This window comes from Dysidea avara, chromosome 7, assembly GCF_963678975.1.
Source record: "Dysidea avara chromosome 7, odDysAvar1.4, whole genome shotgun sequence".
NCBI classification, from domain to species: Eukaryota; Metazoa; Porifera; class Demospongiae; order Dictyoceratida; family Dysideidae; genus Dysidea; species Dysidea avara.
Genome location: NC_089278.1, coordinates 13,116,222 through 13,128,196, shown reverse-complemented (window position 1 = coordinate 13,128,196; position 11,975 = coordinate 13,116,222). Strand labels below are relative to the sequence as shown.

The 11,975-nt window shown below is 37.4% G+C and overlaps 1 protein-coding gene across 1 annotated transcript; it reads right to left on the bottom strand.

Moving 5' to 3' along the window:
• Positions 1 to 443: 443 nt before the first annotated feature.
• On the bottom strand, positions 444 to 10,828 carry LOC136260511 (protein SAND-like). Its single transcript, XM_066054270.1, has 14 exons — positions 10,704 to 10,828; positions 9,905 to 10,647; positions 8,779 to 8,844; positions 7,274 to 7,439; positions 7,017 to 7,225; positions 6,692 to 6,759; positions 4,921 to 4,992; positions 4,453 to 4,628; positions 4,151 to 4,271; positions 3,428 to 3,500; positions 3,185 to 3,293; positions 2,887 to 2,989; positions 1,308 to 1,403; positions 444 to 662 (listed from the first exon to the last, which is right to left on the bottom strand). Coding segments are annotated over exons 1-14 (2,049 nt in total). The 5' UTR covers positions 10,706 to 10,828; the 3' UTR covers positions 444 to 617.
• Positions 10,829 to 11,975: the final 1,147 nt, after the last annotated feature.

Sequence of the window (11,975 nt, the reverse complement as noted above, 5' to 3'; positions counted from 1 at the left end):
CGGCCAACAGTTGCTGTATATAGTACATAGTATGCTATTGTGCCACCATACCAATTGCAACAACACATGCATATCAGCTGATATGTATTAAATTATGAGGTGTGAAACATCACAAATCTAGATCATGTCATGAATTTTGAGAGCCATTACAGTGACTTTTCATTTTAGTAGTGAAGCATGTGTGCATGTTCTAGGATAATAGCAAGGATTATAGCAACAGTACACTATTAAGTTGATAAGCTAGTTGTAGCACAAGCCCCATCAGGTCGAGTCATAAGAGCAACATCGATAAAATAAACTGGCTTGTCTTGATTTTTACTGGCTTGTCTTGATTTTTCTAGCTACTGTTGTATAGTCTCAGCTAGTGTCACCATTTGTCTCTATATCACCTCATTCCTAATTATTATAAGACTACATATCCATGTTAAGATGTCTACTTCACATATACTTACAACACACAAACAATTATTATAATTTTAGTGTACAGCATTTGTGTAATCCCGTGGGCAGTTCAACTGCACAATATTATATTATTTTTTGTATACAAAATATTAATTTAGTGTACTGTATATGGAAAGTCTCAGTGACAGTAGAAAATGGCCATTTCATGTTCATTGTCAATAAGTGGGAATGGTAGTCAGTATTAATTTGTCTTCTTGGCTCTGTATGGGAAATAAAAACCCACAATTAAACATGATATGTACAAAAAGTAGATTAAAAATTATCAATACTAGTTAACATTTGGTATTGACCAGTTTCAACTGTATCAGAGTTATAACTGCCTAATACCAACTGTTAATGCATTAACCCCCCCCCCCCCCCCCCCCCCATTGGATCAATCAGTAAAAAGTGGTATCGTATCAGTTCGAGTACAACAAACAAGAACAATTGGCTGTAAGGGACTTTTATAATTTTCATGACACTATAGTGACATATACTCTATGCTGCACATTCCTTGCTGCCTTCTTTTGTTAAATATTTTGTCTTAAAAGAAAAGCCCTAAGGTTTGCTGTTTTTGACACAATAGCAGAAAGTGAAATTCAATTGACTGTCCTATTAGAGTATTTGTTAATAAAGTGTATGTTTTATTAGAGTAAATTGAAAATTTATGAACATCATTTCCCCCACTTAGTTCATATAATCGACTCTCCACTGTCTACACAGAATCATTGTAAACACACATCAAGTAACTCAGTACTTAACAATGTCCTATTGCTAGCAACTATACAGGAGACTGAGTGTGAGTTTGTACAATACCTTGATATGGAATCAACTAGTACTGCATAAAGAACAATAGATGTACTCACTTTAATCCATTTGATGAGATTGTTTCCAGTTTGTATCACCTGTAGTTTACCCACTAATGGACTGAAGATAAGGTACAAATCAAACTCATCCGTTCTCTACAAAGATTACAAAAAGTCATGATCATAATGATAAATTTTACAATGGCAACAAAGTTGTAATTTCAGGAAAGAACAACTAACTATTACTGTGTTAATGCTCACTCTTTCCCTGCATGTAATTTGTAGTAACAATGCACTGAAAACATGTACGCCAATAAATCGACTTATACACATAGCCTCAAACAAAGTGCTGTAATTATGGGTATGCAATTTGTGCAATATATTTTAGGAAATGATACCTAGCTAGGTTACCCTACGACAAAAGTATGGGGCCAACTTACCCAAAACAATTCAAACATGCCATTACAAAAAGATTCACAACTCCTTCCCAGTTCACTGTATTGAGCTAAAATCAATGCTAGGATCTTCACCATTCATTGAAAAATCACAACATAATAAGCTTATATGAGTCTGACATCAAAAAATTGTGGGCTGGGACGAAAATTTATTTTTAATAACCAAATATTTTGACTGAAAATGAACAAAGCTCCGAATATTAAAATTTAGATAAAAGCTTGCAAATCAAATGAATGAATGAATAGTTCTCAGCTGATGTTTTAGTCACAGAAGGCATTACCGTACGCCTAGAAATTTCGTGGTGTATAAAATTTCCATATGAGCCTGATCCACAAAAATTAATCCACATGAAACACATGTAGCACCCTGAGAGCAGTAGTCATTCCTCATAAAGCACACGGTAATGTGCAACATCATGACAGCACCGGCATGTACAGTGTAGACCGACTGTGACCAGTTTCTACCACTTAGATTCCTTTGTGGCGTGAAGTATGTTTTGTTTCCTCACCATCCATGTGAAACCCAGCATGTGTTGCTGGAGGAATTGAATCAGTTCGTTAGTGTACACCTGCCCTCCTCGTCATCCGTGACCACAAGGTTTACAGCATGTCTAGTCCGACAATCGCAACGCTAGAGTTGTGGGTATGCTATAACCCTGAACTCACGAATTCGAATTTCCAACTTGTCTAGATTAAATCACAAAAAATTTTACCCACGAAATTTAATACACTTATGGTATAACAGCCCAAATAACAAACCAATGTAAGAGTGGAGATTAATACTAAGGATTTGAAACATCATGGATTGTATTGAATAAATGAAACAGGGCTTAATAACACAAAAAACAAATGTTCGAATAATGATTCAGACATACGAATAGCAAGAATAGTGAAACGTACTATATGTCCCAGCCCTACTGCCAAGCCACACGTTCACAAGATTGGAGAAACCAATGTGTTGATCTTCGGTGCCTCCTAGCTAACTAGTGAATATTGTTACTACAACTGTTATATTTTCCATTGGTAGATAGTTTTTGGGTTAACACAACTCAATACACTGCCAGTTTAGAAGCCATCATGTTTCATACTGTCTAAACGTTGGTTTATCGACATAAGCAGATTTAAGGGTTAAGAATGATACACACATTTTAGGTATACACAAAATAAATGACAAGCTCACTTACCCATCCAAGCAGAGCCTCCATTCCTCCAACATGGTAGTATATTTTAACTGGTACAATCCGACTATGCATGCGGTGATGCATGAACATGTACAGGCCAAACAACCTACACAATGAAGACTTGTATAAGAGAGTGCACAGCATACGTGTTTGGACTGTGTGTAAATCTGTAGTGTTGTGTGTTTATGTATGTGTGTGTGTGTGTGTGCTTGTGTGTGGTGTGCTTGTGCATGTGTGTGCATGTCATACACATGTTTGTGCTACATATTCTAGAGAATCACTCACACTGTACATTACTCACCTTTCCCTCTGTTCACGATCACAGTAAAGCACAGGTAATCTGGGACTAGTCATACAAGATGTTCTCTTAGACTTGTAGATGAAGTGTCTTAGTCCATTACAACCAGCATCTGTGGAAACAAGACCACAAAACATGTTCCGAATGTAAAACACTGAAAATTTATGAAGAATATGTATAATCAGTTGACAATTAAATAGGCTAAACTATGTATTAACAAATGAACAGTATGGAGTTACTGGTTACCTGAAGGTATTGGATATTCTGCTCTTTGCACTGCTTGCTTGATGGCCTGAACACAGCCTACTTCAGTTAACCTCTGTGGAATAAAATAGCTAGTAGATGTATGTTCTATTAGAGTGTTTCTGTGGATACACCAAATTGTGCTCTAGTAAAACAAATGCGACCAGATCTTAATATCACATAATTGATAACTCAAATATTTATGACAATAAGAAACTATCAATCAGTGTAGCAGTGATGAAAAATCCAACAGATGCATGTAATGCTGAATTATACACACGTGACATTAAAGCCAAAATCTGGTCACGATCAGAATAAATCAGCTGACTTCATCAATTTTTTTGCACTCACCCTCTTTACTGAACAAGCAAAAGCAATGTTGTTATTGAAAAAAAAGTATAAGCAACTTCCACCATATATAAACATAGTTTTCTCTAATTGAAGCTCACTTGGTGATCATTTGCACCAGAAATGTACGCTTAAAAGCTTGTCACGTTCAGCATTTGCTTGAACAAATTTATGGTACAATTCCAGTTGATAAACCCGTCTTCACAAAATTTGGCTTACGTTGATAAAACAGTTTAAACTGGTTTATGTTGATAAACTGCATACAAAATTTGTCACAAAGAGCTGGCCTAGGACTGAGGTAATAGTGATAATTAGCACTCTGATAGAATCACATACACGCAGGATTATTAATAGATAAAATCACCAAGAATGACTTACACTGACTATCTTTTGTCGACTCTCCTGCAAGGAAAAGAACTTCTCTCTATCATTAGACAACAGCATGAGACAAGCTGGTGAGTTTTCTGACAGATAAGAGACATGGGCATGTAGAAATCCTCTGAAATAATAGAGCACACGTACAGTATAAATAGTACTACTGCACAAACCAACCATTAACAGGACACTGTAAATACAGTGAAGTGTACACACTATAATATAATCTTAGTAGCCTGATGTAGTAAACACACATAACACACAGCCTCATGTACACAAAGCTAGTTGCAGCCACTGTACTTCACCTTTCACTAAACTTTGGTAGACATATTGGTGTCCATGACTCAGCTGATCGGAAAGACGTCGAAGCATCAATGAGGTTCATGATGATGTGAACGTCAACAGGTTGTAGACTGAAATCTTTTGGCTTCACCATGGTAATGAGTTGGTTGGCTGCCACCATGATGGCAAACAACACCTCCTGTAATGCAATGATTACTAATTGTATACACACGTGATATACATGTATCTAAGATATACATGTATCTAAGTTAAGTATTCTCAGCAAGTTATACAACCATACACACAACTGGACAGACAAACAGATACACACACACACACACACACACACACACACACACACACACACACACACACACACACACACACACACACACACACACACACACACACACACACACACACACACACACACACACAAACACACACGGATGCACACGCACACATTACACAATCATTGTCCATATACTGACCTTGGTTTTACATTGTATTAAAATATTAGAAATAGACAATCGTAGAGTAGGTGACATAGGCAGACACCGAACCTAAAGCAACACATCCACAAAACACTCCACACACACAACTATACACAACAATACAGTGTAAGAGACTAATAGAAGGGTGTATATGTAAGTACCTGCCCTTCGTGCAGGTTGAACAAAACAAATGATATATTGTTGTGCCTATTTATCCATATATGTATTTAGCAAAGTACTGAAAAGCTGTGATCCTGATAACTTACTAACTATAGCACCGATCAATGCTGCATATATCCTCCTTTAACATTAAGGTGGCGCTAAAGCAATAACGCGCATTCTTGACAACAATCTGTTGTGTCTCAACATGGTCCCAATTGAAAGTTAGTACTTAATTTTGCATACAAATAAACTATGCATACAGGAATCTATCATTCGTAGAGAGTATAAAGCGTAGAACTGCTCTGAAACCAAGAAATCGGTGGTACTTAGTGGACCATAGAAGACGCGTTATCTCTCAATAACCTCAAGTTTTAGCTCCAATACTTCACATGATGAAAGCATACTATTACAAGAATCATTCTACATATCAATAGGTGGAAGCGATTTACAAGTCGAAATATATGGCGTTTACAAGCAGATGAGAGCCTTGTTCCACCGTTCGCACCAAGCGAAGAAGCCATAGAATGGATATATGATATACCGATACGTATAATTATTCAGACACTATTGCTTACCATTCTTACGAAGTTTCGTGGCTGTTCAACTCGTGTCTACAAAGAAAAGTTAATGTTTGTAACAGGCTATAAGGCGAGTCGAAACAAGTAATAATTATTAGTGGCGTTTGTTTTTGTTTTCACGTTTTCACGTTGTCAAGGTTGTTAATTTGTTGTAAAGGTGAGTTACATTCCACCTGAACTGTGTAACAGCAGCTGCTGGTTGTTTTTGCTAACAACTCACCTGTTATTCATGGTTAGCCCGCCTGATTTACCACAAATTACGTAGTATATGATATGTTACGTCATGTGTATTTGCTATGGCTTTTTGTGCACGTCATTGCTTTATCGCCACCTTAATTGCTTCATAATACACACATACAATTTCACTAGTAAAAAAAAATGCAAATTGCATGTGTACATGTGCCATCTATGGAGATGGTTTGTGCATCGAAGTATTGCAACTTAAATAGCTAGGTCAACTGATTACAATACTTCAGTGCACAAACTATACACACAATTTGCTTTATTAAAGTGAAATTGTACAGATGTATGCATTTGTGTATTATGAAGCAATCAACGTTCAAGAAGGGTAGACCATACAGTAACTTAAATATAATTTATACAGCATCAATTGGTGCTATAGCATGGTGAGCTAGCAGGATCATAGCTTTACAGTGCATATTTAACTAATTATGTGTATGGGTAACTGCTGCTAGCATTTATAATTTATATATACTGTACACAGAAGACTGCAAAGTGAATATCTAGCCTGAGTACTTGATACTATACTTTCCTTCACACTTAATTTACCACAAACACAATAACACAAACACAATAACACATTAAAGGTGATGTCGTTAGCTATGCAAGACAGGAAATCTATAGAAAGGTGCTCTGTAATTTGTTGCAAATACTGTGTAAATGTTCATACACATCATAGTATAACATTTCTACACAAGCACAATTAATGGACTTACCACAGCTAGTGTATACAATAAGAATGTAATGACACATATACAAATATGTGCATAATAGGTATACACTCATACCCCAGCCATTATGAAGCTTGGTTCTGAGTCCGCCAAATTTAAAATGTTGTCAATAAATTTCTCTGAACCTAAATAGACGCAAGGAGAACAGCAGGCATAAAATTTCTAGTACCACATATGTACGTATGCAAACGGACACCAACCCTGAGTCCCTGACATGCATCTTTTCATGTCCCTATTACACAACACTACAGTATAACTTTGTTGTGGCTTCCAACTGTCTCACAATTAAAAATTCCAAGAATACATTTGTATTGGAATCAAAGTTCACTTAATGTGTAAGGTGGCTATGCTGTAACAACATTCACGAACAAGTGCAACTCACCTTGAAGTAGAAATCGCAGGTCAAAGTTCGGTCTTCTCTCAAACACATTGTGTAGTTGCGTGTAGGTTAATACACTGAGTATTTGGTTGTAAGCATACATCATCTGTTGCGTTATCTGTCGTTCAAACTCAGGGCCTTGTGAAGCAGCAACAAAAGTCAACGGTCCTTTAACCATAAACGTAAATTTATGCCCTCCAGCAACCAGACACCTTAATAAGGCAAGGGCATAGAATATGCAACATGAAAGGGGAAAATACCTTAGCTCATCCTTGCTGTCTTCTATGATGGAAACGAGGGCTTGCATGATGCCAAACAAGTTTACTAACTTCTCTTCACTGCCATAACGTGAGTATACTGGCTTGCCTGACCGGCTGAGAATAAACACATGTTTGCGGTGTGTGTACCACGTGGGGGATGACACATCTAATAGTGGAGACATACATTTTTATATTGGCCATAATGTACAGTGTGTATTGGGAAATAGTGAAGGGTAACGACATTACTTCAGCAAAACCACCACTATTGCTTGGACTAAAATCATTAAGATGCAGTAAAAAGGGTTTTCTCTTCAAAACAAAACTGTTCGGAGAGCTCACTAGATCCATTGGGATTAAACCTTTGTCCTCATTTCGTGGATCAAGGTTCTTCCTAATTAAACTATACACAGTAAAATGTAGTGAAGGTCACTACTAATGTCTGCCACAATACTCACTATTTTTGTGTAGTGACATTCACTACTAATTTTGTAGTGACCATCACTACCATGTGGTGACATTCACTACTATATAGTGAGGGTCACTACAAAACAGTAGTAAGTATTGTGCTAGTAGTGAAATTCACTACTTAGTGTATTTGCTAAAAGAGCATGCACACAGCAGTAGGAATCATACACAAACACAACAGATTTAACCCTTGGGGTGCTGAGGGTTACTATAGTTGTCTTGTGCAGCTGTGCGAATTTGTTGTTACCACTTTAACTGTTGTGTACTTCTTTATAGGTTAAAAATAAGGTACCATTAGGCTTCTCTTGATAAGTTTAACAAATGAAATGTGTGGATTGTTCCGCAAGCGCTTTATTCAAAAATTATGGTGATATTTTCTGTTTGTCTTGACCTTCCTCACTTCCTGATGAACTCTCGATGTACAAAAGTGATAGCAATAAATTCTTTTCAACCATAGTAGTGTAGTGTACATCTAGTGATACTCCACTGATTCAGACAAGGGACTGACAAACTCGACAAAACCAGGGATGACATTTTGAAATCTGAAAGATTTTAAGTGAGATTTCAAAAAATCTTAATTGTTGGTTTACTAGTCCAGATTTTAGCAACAATCTACATTTCAGGCCAGGCTTCTTGTGGGTCCCTCCAATTTAGACTTGGCTCTTTAAATTAATGAGCCTTCATGGAACATGTGGTCGGCACATTATAAAAGGCTAATGCCTAACGGGACTACGATCCACCTGTTGTCCGAGGTGTTGTCACACAAATTACCACACTATTCGCTGCTGCTTGTTCTGTGCAAATTGGAGCCAAAGCTTCTGTAAGTTGTTCATTAGATACAAATTGCATTTTTATACCTGGTTTGTGTGTGTGCTAATCAAGGTGATTATAGTAATTGTGGCCCTGCCATAGAAAACGGGACAAAGCAGCAAAGCCAATCCACGTGTTGTCACCTGGCACTACGGATCTGGAGACAGCACATCCATATGTTTATTCAATTTCCCCAAGGGTTCTGCACAATAGTGAGTGGTTCATTGTACCTTCTTTTGTTTGGTCCTTTTCTCTAGGATCAGATTGGATGCTTTTCTGTCGAATTCTTGCAGCCTCTATAACAACAACAAACAAAATGAAAACAATGATGACAACTGCAAATGTTATAGCGATCAATCACAATACTCAGACTGTAAACGCAATACTTGAAATTTGCAAAAAAAAAAACTCCATGAAGATATGGCCAATGCTGTGCTAATCAGAAAATCAAGAAATGCAATTGTAACTACCTCATTTCTAGAGCTTTAACTGTAGTTTATTGACTATATAGACATAACTGCAAGGAAGTAATGTAGCCCTAACATTGTCAATACTTCCCTGAAAAGAAAAGGAATGTCCCTTTCCAAAAAGTTATTATAATCAACATATAAATACTAATCACCTAACAATGGCAGCTGACTTACCCTGGCCAGTGTATTGGACACTATTTACATTCACTTTATGAATGTTTTTTTTTTCTGTGGTACTAGCAACATACAGTAGGTAGGTTATGTTATAGTTAGAATGAGCTGATAAAGTTTCTATGCTATTTAGAGCTCCAAAGATAATGGGGGCTCAGCTACCCACAATTAATTACCTCAGCCGAAACCACTGTCGGCTTGCTCTGAGTATGTAGCTTACCTGTGTGTAGTGCATCAAGTCCAATAATGTCTGTCTTGCTCCTAACAGTAAGGCTATATTGTTTTGGCCCTGCTGATTTTTTAATGAATGTAGTAAACAAGCATGAGCTAGACCACAGGTTTAAAGTTGGTAACCCTGCTACAGGTTTTTATTCTAGATAGTAACCTCATTAAGCTTCCAGAAATTATGCATAAATTTCTATAACAAACACTACTGTTAAAAACTAATGGCTTCTTATAAATCCATTGCCAATTATTTGTCCATGTAACAATTATACAGCAGCTCACTAAAAGGTGCTTTAATAGGTAGTGAAAACGACAAGAATAATAGACACACACGCAAGCACACACACTAAAGACGTGTGCATTTGGGCAATACCACACATTTCACTTACACTTCTATCACACCATGCAGTAGTTCACCTTTAGCTACGTGTGCATTTGGGCAATACCACACATTTCACATACACTTCTATCACACCATGCAGTAGTTCACCTTTAGCTGTTTCCTCATCACCAACAGGAATAGGAATATCAACGATCCCATCTTGTGACTTCTCCATTACATCATCATCGCCAACTGACTCTACTTCATCTTGTTCCGCACTGTCTATACTCAGTGATCGAAATATTTCTCCATCTTCTTTAACTGAGCCACTAGAATGAGAACCAGTATTACCAATAACTGGAGACGAAAGATTATCAGAAATGCCTTTCTTTATAACTTCTGGTGAAGGCGATAGTGACTCTTCACCATATTTTAAATTACTCAAGTTTGGAGGTTGATAAACATTGTTCAGTAGAGAAGAATTGGAGTCATTAGAAACATAATTCTGTAACTCCACACTAGAACTTGCTGTACTGGGACTTGAGTTCATTGTATTACTTGAGTTTGGCAGCTTTGCTTGATGCTGCAAAGAAGTACTTCTAGACATCGTAGACTTCACTTCATTCCTCTTAACAGCTGGTAAGGACGTAGTTATTTCTTTCTTTGTGAGTGTAGTTTTCTTATGCAACTGTTCTTCAGTATTGTTTAATTGCGACAAGTCCATAGAGGGGGTCAATCGAGGCTTTGGCGGTATCTTTGGCTTTTGTGTCATTATCGTACTTTCCTTTCCCTTCTTAGATCCTGTATTAACTGGAACTTCATTCAGATGTCTCGTCTCTTCGTCTGAAGGGATCATTAGCGTTTCAAATTCGCTATCTTCGTCTTCTTCGTAGTATAAGTCTTGATGGTACCTGCAAATATGCTTGTGATTTAGTACGCACGCAGCAATAGATCTTGTAGCACTTACATTAAGCGTAACGAACTGCGTAGTGTTCAATAAATAAAATACGATCTTGTACCATAATTCTAATTAATGCCAACCTTCTACACCTGAAATGCGGCTCCCACGTGCTCCCAAACCAACCGCTACACTACTTTTCTAAAGGAGCGCGCCCCTCTAACGGGCTCGTATAATATCTATGGCTGGTTTGTCGAGCTCGTTGTCGAGTACCCCGGCCAGCAGTGACACTAATCGTGCGAGTAATCGTGAGTTGTTTTTTTGTTGTGTTTTGTTAATATATGCCATACCAAATTAATATGTTTCACGGACTGTTTTCCCTCTACTATAAAGTAGCGACCCGGCAGGTCGAAAAAATGTCAGTAAGTCAAGTCATTAGGTCTAAGTCCCTGAAATTAGGTTAGGTAATCCTAAGGCTGCAGCACATGTTGCTGTCAGACTTTCAGTGCTGGTCACTGTAAAGTGCTAATAATATAATAATGTCAGCTGCACTGACTGACTGCTACGCATGACTGCTCTATTTAGAGTATCTCGATCTTGACAGGTACAAAAGCTTCCGAAATAAAGTGATGGAGCTCCATTTATTACTTCCCCTTTGCTGTTACTGTTTGCACAATATTAAACAGTAGCCGGCAATCTTTTAGAAATCACATGATTTACACTTAGGCCAGGCCAAGTTGTTATTTGCTATTATCTACTTTACCAGTTAGGCACTGGAGGGTGTACACAGAAGGCAGAGCCTGTTTGAGGTGTTTACCCATAGGCCATAGCCTAGGAGCCTAAGCAAAAATCTTTGAGCTAAAGTTGATTCACAGTTTATCGTCTGGGATATTTGAAAAAGTCATGCGGGCGGGAGGCCATTTTTCATATTTCATAATTTTTTAACATGGAAAAACATTTAAAAAGTAGCTTCACACAGTTGCTAGCTACATAGCTAGTTACTTATTATTGTTGTTATTATCTACTTTACTTTAACAATAATTGCAGGTTATTTGATTACGTTACTCGACGTCACTGTTAATACTTAGCTACTCGTTTATGAAATCTCTCTTTAGAAATCCATTATTTTATTGAAGGTTCTAACGAGTCCAGGCCGGGGATAATCGTCACGTTTGTTGCACACACCATGTTTTAATATACAAAAACAAGTTTGGAAGCTAAGCAATGATTATCACATGAGAAATAATGAATTATGAAATTATTGCTCTATTCCTAAAAACCCATGCGGGTGGTAACGATAAACTGTGAATTAACTTGGTCTGGCCTTATGGGGACGGAGAC

Coding starts and splice junctions, on each gene's coding strand:
- LOC136260511 (XM_066054270.1), bottom strand. Junction 4,993..6,691: donor CAAGCTTCATAATGGCTGGG/GTATGAGTGTAT, acceptor GTGTTGCTTTAG/GTTCGGTGTCTGCCTATGTC. Junction 4,272..4,452: donor CTACCAAAGTTTAGTGAAAG/GTGAAGTACAGT, acceptor CTATTATTTCAG/AGGATTTCTACATGCCCATG.